General features: G+C 55.6%; 1 protein-coding gene across 6 annotated transcripts in view; it reads left to right on the top strand.

Annotated features, from left to right (window-relative positions):
• Positions 1-13,818, top strand: part of EVC2 (EvC ciliary complex subunit 2) — a gene marked incomplete at its 5' end in the record, with an annotated part of 108,001 nt that overhangs the window by 76,580 nt on the left and 17,603 nt on the right. For all 6 annotated transcript variants that reach the window (XM_081303857.1, XM_081303858.1, XM_081303859.1 and 3 more), the window contains 2 exons: positions 3,310-3,514; positions 4,470-4,586. In XM_081303857.1, the coding sequence (XP_081159983.1) occupies positions 3,310-3,514; positions 4,470-4,586 (322 nt within the window). The remainder of the gene's footprint in view (positions 1-3,309; positions 3,515-4,469; positions 4,587-13,818) is intronic.

Below are 13,818 nucleotides of genomic sequence, written 5' to 3' on the forward strand. Positions count from 1 at the left end.
GGATGGCGGGGCCAGGGGACGAGGGTTCTGGGGACGGGGGCCCTGGGTGCCTTGGGAGTGTGGGTGGTTCAGTGGACTGGCAGGTCTGGCCCACTGCTCAGGGAGAAGTAGACTGCCCCCGTCCCTTCCATAAGAGGTGAGGTTTGGTGAGGGGACCTTGCAGAGTGGGGAGATGGCTGGGTGAGGCCATGGCCACCCCGTGGTCTCCCCGAGTGTCCAGGCAGCACTGCCATTGGCCCCCGGTGCAGTTCTCACACCTTGCCGCACCATATTTCCCCTGCTCCTTCATTGGCTGGCTCATTGGGCCACTGGTTCTTATTAATACCAGAACCACGAGGACTCCCGCTCCAGAGTGGGACACAGTGCTGGTCACAGCCGACCAGCACTCCTGCCGAGGAACTGGAAACCAGTGCGTGAACCATGCACCACGTCTTCCAGCCCCCAGAGAGACCCAGCGTGAGGACCAGCTGGAGCCGGCTCTGGTTGGGGAGTCTTCTGCTTGCCCCAGTCATCTGCCGGTTCTTTGTGCAGACTGAGATTTAGCTCAGCCCAGGAGGGAGGCATCAGTGGTATATCAGTCCCACAAAGATTTTGGTGTACATTGGAAACCCTAGGAGCCCCAAATATGACCAGCGTGGAAAGAGATGCAGATAGTGTAGAACAAAAGACCAGGCTTTAAATTCCAGCATCCACCACCTGTGGTGGTGCTGTGTGGGTGTGGACAAGTTACTTAACCTCTCTGGGTCTCATCTTTCTTGCCTATAAAACAGGGATGACAGTATTAAATAATTTATAGCACTTGATGCTATCAGGTGGGTTAACACGTGAAGCGAATGTTTATGTAAGAGGCTGGCTCTACGTGGGGACCCTTGGACAGGTGTCAGGTGGCCGAGCATCTGCAGGATCTTGCTGACCTGAAGGACTTAATGTCCCTTCCCTCCCAGCCCTCCTCCCCAGCACCGACCTTGCTGTGGGGAGTCGGTCCCCAGGTGTTCATGCACAGTGATGTCCTCTGGTTCTCAGTGAGTGACTCCGGCTCTTCCCACCTCTCTCTTGTGCTCCTGGCTTCATTGATTCCCTGATCTTCATTAGTTATTGCTTTCCTGACACGGGAGCCGAGACGCTGTCTTCTCCAAGCCACACAAATCAGACCCTGACGGGCCCTTCGAGCACTTGAGTGGCCCTGGCAGCACTGATGCCGTCCAGGCCTCTGCTCGTCCACCAGCTTTGGACTCTGCAGCACTTGAATTAGACTTGACGTTCCCGTTACTGGGTGGTCATTTTCTTCAACTTCGTTTGGGTCCATTTTGCAGGGACCATTACTAAAACTGCCACTGAGTTAGCCACCAACGGGGAAAGAGAAATCTGGCTTGGCTGTCGGGACTCTTCAAGGTTTTTTTGAGGGTTAAAGAGGGTCAACCGCAGTGCCGCGGCGTGAGCTGCTCATATGCGTGGCTTATTTAAGGTCCCAGGGCTGCGGCCTTAGTTTCCATGGCGTTGTGTAACGATGGCTTAGCACCATTGTTTGGAGACACGGTTTATGAGCCTCTCTTGTGTGACAAGAGAGGTGCTACACACAAGACGGGGTGCTGTGAGCCTCTCCAGCCAGAGGTGGGATTAAGAAGGGCCTGTTTTTTTGCCAGGGAAGGTGTGTCTGGACGCTCCTTTCCTAGGTTTCTACTCTGACTTTAACTGCCAGGGCAAAGACCTGCCTCCTGTCTTTCTGTATTCCCTGGTCCTCGTAGCGGAGGACCAGGACCAGGCCACAGGGGCCGTTCTGCTGGAAGGTGCGAGATAGGACCTAGGTGCCCGTGGGGTGCTTTCGTTCTGGACGGTAACCGGCAGACAGTGGGAGAGGCTGTGCAGGGGGCAAGGGCCAGGGACGGGCTGCATCGCTAGAAGTGCTCTAGAAACTGGGGCCCTTGGAGTGAGGACCCCATGACAGGGTGCCCTGCCCCAGGGCCCTTGCCTGCGGCCTGTGATGTGACCCTCAGGCCTTCTGTCTTCCTCTGAGGGCCCCTGGCATCCTGAACTCCTCCTGCACTTCCACAGGAGAACTTCCCTGGTGAGCCGGGATGTAGAGATTCGGGTGTGTGAGGCTTGCCCTGGCCTCCCTGGGAAGTATTCTGCAAATGTTCCCACAAAGCCACTCCCGCGCAGCCTGTTGACAGTACCAGAGTGACAGGAGAAACCCAGGTCGCTCTGCAGAGATTAAATAAATGGATGAATAAACAGACAAACCCTGTCAGAAGCAGGAGCGAGAGGTCGGGCCCCTTCCTGGGTTGCTCCCTCCCGAGTCAAGGAGGGACTTCCATCCAGACGTCCACCCTGGGACCCATGAAGCTGGGAAAGTGAGCGTGTGGCCACTCTCCCTTGGGAGTGGCTGTGGGCCCGGCCAGAAGGAAGCCGGGGATGTTCCTCAGTCTCCTCTCGTGTAAGTCGAGGATCAGCGATGATGTAGGTCAGGGTCTCTGATTCCCAGGGCTCCTTAAGGGGGCCCCACAACCAGGTGGCTTCAAACCAGAGGCACATGATTCTCTCCCGGTTCTGTAGCCAGAGTGAACTCGGGGTGCAGGAGGCCGTGCTCGGCTGAGGCTCTGGGGAGGCCGTTCCTCACCCTTCTCTGAGCTTCTGCATTGGTCTGTAGACACGTCACTCCCACCTCCGCCTCTCTTGTCACATGGCTCCTGCCCCGCGTGATTGTCTCCTCGCCTGTCCCACCATATGACATCAGTCATATCAGAGTGAGGGTCCACTCCACTCCAGTGGGTCTTCATTTGCAAAGACCCCGTTTCCAAATGGCCCCATTCACAGGTGCTGACCTTAGATTCACATCCGAGGGACATAATTCAGTGCATAACAGTAAACTGCCTGGCACGGTCTGTGGCGTGGAGTAGGTTTGTGATAAATGACAGTTGCCAGTTGCCATCCTTTAGGACCCTTTCCCTGACCCCGACCTGTCCTGGGTGCTGCTTGCTCACAGTGCTGCTGCCTGGGGTTGGTGGACAGGGCTTCATTTCTTGTCTGTTTCTCCAGTGGGGCCAGGTTGTGGTCACAGATGTGAAGGCCAGAAGACCCATTCCTCCTCCTGGGCCGCCTCCTTGAGCTCTAGGTCTCAGCTCCACATGACCCTGTGCCCAGCAGTGCATACATTAGGCACCCAGGAAAGGCTTGCGGATTGAACGCCCGGAGGAGCGATGCATTTCCTCCACGCAGGGACTTAGTTCATGGGCCGTGAAGTCCCAGCTCCCGCCCCAACCCCACACCTGCGTTTCCTCTTGGTGGAACATGCCACTGTCCCTTCTACAGGCGGCTCTGCTCCTGGGCCTTCTCACTGTCTGAAGAGGAGCTGCTCAGGATGAGGCAGGAGGTCCACGGCTGCTTCGCCCAGATGGACAGGAGCTTGGCCCTACCCAAAATCCGGGCCCGAGTCCTGATGCAGAGATTCCAGACCTCCTGGCAAGAAGCAGAGGTCCTGAAGCTGGACCAGGCCCTGGCTGCACCCGAGCTGCAGGTAGGCGGGACAACATGGCCTCTCAACTGCAGGGACTGGCCACTACCCCGCAGGATCTGACCCTGTGGAGTCCTGTGTCTCTGTCCCCTACCCAGATCCCTCTCCCCGTCCTCTCCTTTCCAGCCATGGTAGGTCTTACTGTTCTTGGAACACCCAGGTTTGTCCTGACCTCAAGGTCTGGGGACAGCTCTGAGGCCATGCAGATGCCCTTACCCAGCTGGTACAGTGTCCACCTGCAGCCGCCCGTGGTTTGCAGCCACACTCTTCTGTACTCTTCTCCTGAATGTTGTGCTGGGTGGAAGGGAGGCACCTGACCTGAGATGTGGCTCTCCTCTCTTCTCCCATAGTTGTGGACAGTGACTGATTCAGGGTACAAAAGGCCTCTCTGCAAGTGGCACCAAGGAGGGTTGCTCACCTCAGCTCAGTGGGCTTGGAGAAGAGTCTCTTGTACTGGGATGATGATTGACAGCTGCCTTTGGGGGACCACCTGCGTGTCCCAAAGGCAGATGAGTCTGGTGCAGCTGATCCTGCATGTGATCTTGAACTTGCTGTTGTAGACCTCTGGGGCCACACCTCCTTAATGCACGTGATCTGGAACTCGCTGTTGTAGACCTCTGGGGCCACACCTCCTTGAGTGCACATGATCTTGAACTGGCCATTACTCCTGCCTGCAGCATGCTTTGTAGTCTCTTCACCCCTCAGTTCAATGTCACCTCCACCAAGAGGCCTTCTCAGAGTGCCCATGTAAAATAACCTTCTCCCAGGCATGCTTTGTCACGAGGCCATCACCTGGCACGATCCAGGAAGAGACTCTTTCCTCCCTGCTGGCCTCAGGTGGAGTTTGACAATTCTGTGAGCCAGAGTCTTCCCTTGGCTTGGGGCGACCTGGGGCTGCATGAGCTTGCTGGTGACCATCTTGATGCCAGTGTTTTCTCTGACCCCTCTCCACCCACAGTCTAAGACAAGGAAGCCACGGTCCAAGAGTAAAAGCAAGGTAGACCTTTTGAAGAAGTGCATCGAAGACAAGATTCGCCTCTTTGAGGAACAGGCCCCTGAGGACCTGGTTGAAAAGGTGGGTGCGTCTGCTTCATTGGTGGCTTCTCTCTGCACCCGGCAGGTGACGCTGGCCGTTGGCAGGTGTGTGGAGTTCTCCTGGGCTGCTCCGTCCATCTGTCCCAAGCACTGTGCTCTGGAAGTCACCGTCCTGCACATGTGGCTCCTCTCCCCTGGGCCCTCCCCCACTCTCTGGGCCTTCTGTCTGAGCCTCTTTCCCCGGGTCTCTGCCGGGAGATCTTGTCACCTCAGGCTCTGCTCCTCGAGGCCCTGGTCCCGCTGTGCATATGCCTGGCTCTGTCCTGGGGCATTGCGTCTGTCCTCTCTCCCCATCTCCTTTTTACCTGTGAGTCCTGGGCTGTGCTCCCACGTCCCTGCTCCCTCCAGCCCCTCCTCATCACTGTGTTTGGTCCTTGTGTCCGGCGCACCCTCGGGCTCCTGCTCTCTAGGCTGCGTTCTGCCCGCTCCTGCAGTCGCCTCTCGGGTCACTTCCTGGACACGGAGCTCCGTCCTTTGCTGTCCTTAGGCATTGCCTCTGTGCTCGGGTGTCCTCTCCGGGACGTCCCCCTGTACACCTGGCGCCTCCCTCCCCGCAGCCTGCGCAGCCCCCTTCCAGCAGTGCTTCGGGCACTGCTCATTTGCTCCCTGAGTGTTTGAGGAGACAGTGTCGTCCTGGCACCATGTCCCCAAGCTCTGGGTGCAGCCTGATTCAGGTGGTCCTGCTCCTGCTTTCTATTTGGGGACCCTGATGAGAAACACTTCAAATTGTCTCTCTGATCAGTGCTCCTCAGGGAAGGATTGAGGTGCTGTGGCCACGGCAGGTGGAGCAAGCAGGTGGCAGGTGCACTGTTGGTGGGTCGGGAGGAGAGGGCTCCCGTGGGGTCGCGTGGAGTGGACGCCACACAGGCTGCCTGTGCCCGTGTCTCAGCACTTTGCCCTGTGTTGGGGGCTCCCAAGAGGACGATGTTCAGGTGCCCCCAGCCGAGTCAGGTGGATCAGCTGTTTGTCCCTGTCTTCTGTCCGTGTCCTCGCCTAGTTTTGTTTTTAATTAAAAAAATTTTTAGGGTAGGTGTACCTTGTCTCAGAAGACAGATGCCTGGACCTGTGCAGGGTCCTAGAACCTACTCTGGGTGCGATCAGTGGCTCCTTTCAGGGGTCTAGGGGTTGACCATCAGCAGTCATGAGGATGAGGCGAAGTGCCGGGACTGGGGAGGACAGGGCTGGCCTGTGACCGGTGGGGGAGCAGCTCATGATGATGCCTTGGGCCACGTGACCTGGGGCATCATCAGCAGTGACCTTTCAGTGAGAGGTGGCCCTTGCAATCTGCCTTCCCACCTGGCAGGTGCCCACCTCAGGTGCTCCCTGACGGTGGCTTACAGGGCCTCCTGCTAGCAGGTGGGCTTTGCTCCCGTTTCCTTTGCAGAGTGGTCATGGAGGGCAGCAACGGCCGGCCGCCACTCACTGAGGGGCTGCCAGGTGGTTGTCACAGTCAGGGTTCTGCAGACACAGAACCAGCCAGATGTACACCCAAGTAGCCACCAACAGGAGGGTTATCACGGGGATCTGCTCAGGCACGGGTGGAGGCCGAGAGCCCACGATCCGCCCCTGTGAGCTGGGCAAGCCGAGGCAGTGGTCAGCTCAGTCTTGCCCACAGGCCTGGGCCTGGGCTGTGGTGTAAGTCCAGAGTCTAGGGCCCGAGAACCAGGGGTGCCGACATCTCCCAGGGCAAAGAAACCACGGCCCTGCTCAGGGGAAGGCCTGGGGTCCCCTTCCTCCTCCCTCTGTTCCGCTGGCTCTCCCGAGGCTGGATGGCCCCTGCTCACACTGGGGAGGGTCTTATTTGCTCAGTCCCCCAATTCCAATGCTGCTGTCACCCAGAAACACCCTCACAGACGCTTCCAGAAACAACACTCTGGGCCTCCCTTAGCACAAGCCAGTGGCACTAAAATCAACCCTCACGGTCACGTTTCAGGGGAGGGAGGTCCTCAGAGTCTGTGCAGCTGTGGAGATGGCGCCAGGTCCTCTGACACCTGTCCAGGAGACCCTCGGAGGTGGGTGGTGGGAATGGGGTGGGAATGGGGTGCCTCCAGGGCGGCTCTGGTCTCTGGTTCACCTGGGACAGCAGAGCGTGCTGGGGACACCGCTGGGCCCCTCCTTGACTGGAATCTGCAGGCACCAGTCCACCCTTAGCCCTGGACTGACACCCCCTGGTCTGGACTCCTCCGGGTGGCTGAGGGGAAGTGGGGTCTGGGGAGGGAAGGAGGATGGTTCACCCACCACAGTGATGCTCAGGACTGGGGTGAACCGCTGGCCGCCGTCCCCCTTGCCCTGCTGTGCAGCAGCGAGCTGGGGGCTGGAAGGTGTCACCTTCCTGGGAAGACTCTCGGGGACTCTCTGTCCCCCCTGCCCCGCCCTTCCTCCCATGTTCCTTTGCTTCTCCTTCCCAGCCTGCCCTGCCCGGCTCTTCCTCCTCCTGCTGGGAGCACTGCTTTGTGCCCTTCCCTGGGCGGAGCCCCTCTGGGGTTCATGGGTGCAGAGGCGCAGCTTGTCCCTCACCCCTGCAAGTCCGCCTCTGCTTTCAGAAAATCCACTGCCAGTCTGAAGCTCCACCCAGAATCCAGGGCCGTAGGTGAACTTGGGAGGGACAGAGGGACGGGCAGACCGGTGCGGGCCTCCTGACCGCCTGCTTTCTGAACAGCTGACGGGTCGATGGAGGACGCTGGCAGTGCTGGTGTCAGGCAGCACCGAGAGGGCCGAGCGGGCAGTCAGGGCCAGGTGCTCCACCCCACTCCAGGCCCCCTGACGACCTTCTGGTGGGCTCAATGCAGACTCACAGATATGTCCTTGGAAACCTGGAGGGCCGCGTGCCCATTTTAGAAAACGTTAGCCAAGTTCCTTTAGCGTTTCTGTCATTACCCTGCAGGTTAGTTTTAGAGTAGCCGTCCATCCGGAAAGGGGGGTGTCTCTTATTTTATTCGGCTCTTCTAGGATCTTAACAGTTTTGCAGTTACTCCCATAAGCAGGCTGTCCACACAGGTGACTTCCTGGGGACGGCCCCAGCTTCCCTGTTTGCCCCACGTCCCCTCCCATGAGCCCCCTTCACGCTCGGCTGGGCAGTAAATCGTGGAGTGACAGTGTCCATAAGGTGCTGTGTGTTTGGGGGATGGTTTCCAGATGTGTTATAGGTTTGGTTATAATTGTGAATAATAACCTGTTTTCAATGATATTATTTGATATTAATAAATGTAGCTAAATAAGTCTTTCCAATTCCCTTATTCTCTCTCGGAAGCCAAACTGTTGGCTGGAGATTCCTAGCTCTGCCACTTTTCAACTGTGTGACCTTGAGCCACTACTGGGCCTCTCTGTGCCTCAGTGTTCTCGTCTCTCCAGTGTGGGTAGCAGAAGCCTCTGCTTCTCAGGATGATTGTGAAGATCCCCTGTGGTGCTCTTGACTTTGCACAGTCGGCCTGACACCCGTGGTCACTGTGGCCTGTGGCCTCCCCTTTGATATCTAGGCTCATTCCTTTTTCTACTTGCTGCTTCGGGGTCCTTGTCTGCTTGTCCCACCTTCTCTCTCATTTTCGTCCCCTGCCCTCTGGATCCCATTTCTGCCTACTGGGTTGTTTCCTCGGGGGTTGGGCATTGTGAATTGTACACGTTAGATGTTGGATTTTATTGAGATTTTCCTGAAGAGCGGATGTGGCCCTCTGATGTTGTGTCCTTTCAAGACTTGCTTTTGCGCTCTGTGAGGTTGGGCCCAGGGCTGCCCTTGGACTAGGCTAATGTATCCCCACCACTGAGGCAAGGCTGGGAGGGCCCTGGTGACGTGTGTCCTGTGTGTGAGGTCTGCACTCTGACGAGAGGCAACACGAGCCAGCCACGTCCAGCTTGTGCTTCCTGGCGGCTCCTCCTGGGCCTGTGGTAGCTCTTCCTGAGCAGATCTCAGTGGGCTTCTGTCTCTGCAGCTCCCTCCTCTGTGGGGCTCTGCTCCGCAGACTGTGGACACAGCGGCCCCCAGACTTGACTCTGGTTTCCTGAGCGGAGCCGCTGGGCTCCCCTGGGCTCCTGCCTCCTTCCGCTGCCTCTGAGCAGAGCGGGCAGTTGTGCAGCCCGCCTGGCTCTGAGCTGCCGTTTTCTGGTCTAGACTTTTCCTAAGATCCTGGTTGTTTAAGGTGGAAAGCAAATCTGTTCACTGCTGCTCCATCCTGGCCAGAAGCCACATTTCTAACCCATCCTTTCATCCCTGGATTCTAATTTTATGCATCATTTAGAGGAAGAAGTATGGGTGCGATCGACTTTGAAGTGGATTGGGGCTTCCTCGTGGCTTTATCCTAGGCCCATCTGAAAAACTACTTCCTTTGTCCTCAGAAAGACTAAGTGTTTTCTGGTGGGTGGGGAGCCAGGCCCCAGGAGGCAGGGCACTGCCCCAGAGAGCGCAGACGTCCTGAGGTAAAGTGGACACCACGCAGGCCCTGGGGAGGGCTGGGGGACAGGGTCATCTGCAGTGTTGTAAGAGGCCTCTGTGGCTACTCCTGTGCTCCTCACCACTGCTTTGGTTGGCTCTGGAGCAGGGCGTCCTCTCCTGGCCCAGGCTTCTGCACCCAAGCATGCGGCCACAGCAGGGCACTTCCTGTCGGGACATGGGTTGGTCTCTGAGCTGCAGGCTCTGGTGGCACAGGAGGATGGGTCCCTCGGTGCACGTGTCACTTGCCGTCCATGATGCTCTGTCCCGTCGGCCCACGACCCTCCCTGGGAGTACAGCAGAGGAGGCCGTGGACTGCAGTGCCCGGTGGGCAGAGGGGCTCTGGGGTGCCTACCTGGCCTGGGAGACTCCCTGGTGGGGGCAGTTGGCCAGATCTGTTGGGCGGAAGCTCCTGCTCAGATGGCCCTGGCCAAGCTCCAGGGGACGTAGGACGTGTCTTGCCCCCACCTCAGTGTCAGGCCAAGCCCACGGCGGAGCAGGTCTGTGGCACAGCTGTGTGGTTTGTTTTCTGACTTTCCATTAATTGAAAATAGACCTATCTTTCTTCTTCTCCTCCTTCCTCTCTTTCTTTCCAGTTCTCTGTCATCTGTCTGTGATCCGTTTCTGCTTCTTGCTTAAGCTGAAGCTTGGGGACTCCCTGTTGACACGAGCGTCCTCCTGCCTTCAACAGCGGCTTGGCAGCTCAGCCCTCAGCCGGCAGGTTGTCTTCAGCCCCTCGATAGATATTTCAAGGCCCTGGAGCCTCCGCCGCCCTCCACGGGGAGGCAGGTGGACCAGCTGCCTTTCTTGGGTGGGGAGGTGAGGCTCAGGGGGTCACAGGCTCCTCCCAGGCCACACAGCGGGAGGGTGGCAGAGCAGAGCCTGCAGCGGGGGATGGAGGGCCAGGGCCTCCTAAAGCTGGGACACAAAGGTGCCATGAGCAGGGACCATCTAGGCAGGGGAGGGGACATTCCCCCATCCGCAGAGACGGCCCAGGCTCCACAGGGCTCTGCTCACACTGTCCTCCTCGTCCCCCGCAAGCTCCCTGCCCTGAAGCTCCCTTTTGAGAGTCTGTGGCTTCCGTCTGCCCCCCTCTTGGCACGGGGCCTGGTGGTCAGACCTCAGCTCGCCTTTCTGATCTGTTCTACCTTTCACGTTCCTGAAGACGACGGGCTGTCCCAGGGTGGTTGGACGTGATCGCCCTTTTTCTACTTTCATTGGTTGTTCATTTAAAATGTTCCCTTTTGTCTTCATCAACCCTCCTGTAAGTAGTCAAATGCCTCTTTCTACAAAGCTTGGGCTAAAAAAGAGCCACTCCCCCCAACACACACACACACATATTGTTGACTCCTCAGGTTAATAGTTCCTAACTTTTTGCTTGATATTTTGACCTTGGTGTCTCTAACACGCTTGTCTTGCTGTTGGATCTCCACCTTAAGATTACTGATTTGCGGGCTGGGGCTGGGGCTCAGCGGTAGCACACTTGCCTGGATTCTCAGCACCACGTATAAATAAATAAAATAAAGATCTATCAACAACTGAGGAAAAAAACTAAAAAAAAAAGGATGACCTATTTGCTTTCCTTTGTGGAAGGTGAAGATTTACTCTGTGTCCTCTCAACCTGCACCCCTCGTGCCCCGACATAGTTAGATCAGCATTTACATTTTCTATTATCATGACCACCTGAATGTTATCCACAGGTGAATCACAGAGCAAACTGGGGGCTTCTTCATTTCTGCGTTAGCTTTCTGTTTTTCTTGGAGTTACTACCATCCTTTAGTTTCTCTTGGGTTACTTACAACCAATTGGGTCCACTTCTTGACCGCTGGCCAGACTTCCCACCAGGACCATCGTCTCTATTAATCCCATCTCCCTGAGGACATCTCTCTGTGCCTCTGCACTGCTGCCACCTTGGGGTCATGCTGCCAACCCTCTTCAGCTTTCTCTTTTCTAATTTCTTCTTTGTTATAATGAAACACATCTTCTGTTAGTTTCTTAGGAAAGGAGTTAATACTTTGAACTTTTGCAAGACTGAAAATGTTTCTGTTCTGCCCTGTGCTTGATGTCAGTCTAACCCATCTTGGGATTCTGGAAACTTCCTTCAAGTGTATTAAGGATCCCTCCCCTTCTGAATGTCCAGATGCTGATCTCTTTCCCTTCATTTTCCTCTTTCACTGTTTTCCTTCTCTTTGTCCTTTGCTTTACTTGTGAGACATTCAAAGGTCTTACAAACCTTTGAGTTTTTCTCTTGTGTTTTCAATTTCTAAATCTTCATACTCTCCTCCATACTCTCTTCCTTAAAAAAGACCATGAGGGCTGTGGCTGGGGCTGAGGCTCAGTGGTAGAGCACTTGCCTGGCATGTGTGAGGCACTGGGTTCGATTCTCAGTAGTGCATATAAATAAAATAAAGGTCCATCGTCAACTAAAAAAAATTTTAAGCCCATTTAAAAAAAAAGAACATGTTTATTGTTGTTAAGACTCATTTAACGTTCTACCTCTTTCTGAGAATGATTTTCTTTTTTTAATTCCTGGGTATTCACTGATACTTCTGTGTTCATTAGAAGTTTTCCCAGGCTACCTGGGTTCCTGAACCAGGGCCACTGCAGCCCCCTGCCTACGCGGCAGAGCCTGGCTGCCCAGCTCCTGCGGAGCCAAGTGGGGAGAGAGTTGGGGATGGAGGCCTCTCAGCCCAGTCTCCAGTGTGGGGCCTCTGCCACCAGACGTGCCTGGTCTCCTCCTCCCAGGTCAGACTCCCAAAGAGCAAACCCCAGCTGTCTGCTGGGCAGGAAGGGCAGGGGCTGTAGACGGAGGTGGGGTGGGGAGACTTCCGGGGGCCTGCTCCCTGGTTAGCTGGCCGCCCTCTCCTTTACCAGCACTTCTAGGTGCACCTGATGGTGCAGTTTCTAAGGCGGGGATCCTGTGGTGTGGGTCCTGTTGCTTCTCTGCCCCTCCCCCGGGGGGGGAGGGGACTGGCTCTGGGTGTCCATCGAGAGCCAGTCCACTCGGTCGTCTGATTTCTGGCTTTTAGATTCTGCTCCCTCTGCGCCCACCCTTCCCTTCCTTCTTAACACAGTAGGTGCACCTTGTAAGTCCCTTTGTCATCAGCCACCTCCAGTGTTGACCTTTCTGGACCTCGTACTGGATTTTGTAATCAGAAACAGACAACCACAACCTCCCTTTCTAGAGGGGGAAAGTCCTTCAATATTTCCCGTCTTTTCTGGCTCGACTTCAGAGAGGTCCTCTTTATTAACGGTCAAGGTGGTGATAACGGCAATGAAGCAGTGAGGGAGACTGGCAGCTCCTGCTTATCTGGCGCTCACTAGGTACCTCCCGCTCTTTTGTTTCCTTTTCACACACGAACCTGAGACTCAGAGCGGTTAAACACCTTGGCTGGGTCACACAGCTGGTTGGGTGGTATGTGGTTTCTTGCAGGGAAGAGACAGCAGACCAGCCTTAAACTCGAGGTGGCCAGGCAGAGCCGCGCTGCGTGGTCTGCGGCAGCGATGTCCCTGGATCGTGTGACATTTGTGCTTTGATCGTGGAGGGCCAGAGGTCGTGTCTTTCCAGGAGTAGAAATGAATGATCCTGAATCTAAATGGGAGTGAAGTGGTGATCCCTGAGCGAGGTTGTGTTGTTCAACAAATACTGATGCAGTGAACCTCACGGGCCCGCTTTCCTCCTGATGGAAGACAGGGGAGAGTCTTCTTCACTTTCTGTCTGGGCACCTTGAGCTACTGAGGGGAGGATCCGCCTGGAAAGGGACCCTCCAGCTGCAGCGGTACTCACGGAGCATCGCTCAGCCCCCTCTTCCAGCTGGTGGACGGGGGATTCTTGATGTGGCCTCTGCTGGCCTGACTCTCCCTCTGGCCCCCTGTTCCCCCGGGTGTTATGGGATGGATGAGATTAAGGGGGTGGGCGAGGTTAACTCCTCCTCTCTCTGGGAGCCCCTGGCCTGAGGGGCCCCTTCTCTGCAGGTTGTGTGCTGAACCTAGGGGGCCTCCTGTTTGGAGACCCGCCTGAGCCCCCTCCTCTGAGCTCTCCATGGTGCTGAGGCTGACCTGACTCAGCCTCTGTCTGGCTGGCCCTTGCATCCGGTTGCATTGGCTTCCAGACCTCCGGATTGTGACTTAACGAATCCCCGGAGTTCCCATGGCTCTGCTGGCTGGCAGGGTCACAGGGCATACCTGGGATTCCTCCTCTGAGCTCCACGTGCTGCAGGGAAAACTGGTAGGAAGTTAGTCAAACTTCCAATTAAAATAAGGGAATTTAGCAAAATATTGTTCAGCAAATGAATTATTATTATTTCAGATGCTTGAATATTTAATGAACCCTGTCCTTAATAACCTCATAGAAATGCAAATCTGTCCTTTCCTAGGAGTCCTTTTAGACAAGGACTTGAACCCTCTCTAGAGACATAATTTCATAGTCTGGAATGAATAAATTAAGCTTTCCAAAGAAGCAAAAAGGATTTTGGAATACCTTAAATTTTGTAGTCAATGTTGTTCTTATGGTATGTACAAAGAGCTAATTGTTCCCCCACATTTTAAGTTTACATTTGCATAAACAGAACTCCAGCTAGCCCTGTGGCCACCTCATTCTGCCCTGCATCTCTGTAGGAGACTGGCCCTTGTAAGACTTGGACCACTGCTTGCTCACCCAAGAGGGAAAATCGAGACCATACGGTGTAACCTGTAAAACTGAGCTCATGCAGGTGCATGATGAAGAAGACAGCTCATCTTTTTATTGTGCTAAAACATTAACTTTACACAAAACACACCTATTCAATCA

The sequence above is a fragment of the Spermophilus citellus genome, assembly GCF_964194105.1.
Source record: "Spermophilus citellus genome assembly, chromosome: 8".
Taxonomy (NCBI): domain Eukaryota; kingdom Metazoa; phylum Chordata; class Mammalia; order Rodentia; family Sciuridae; genus Spermophilus; species Spermophilus citellus.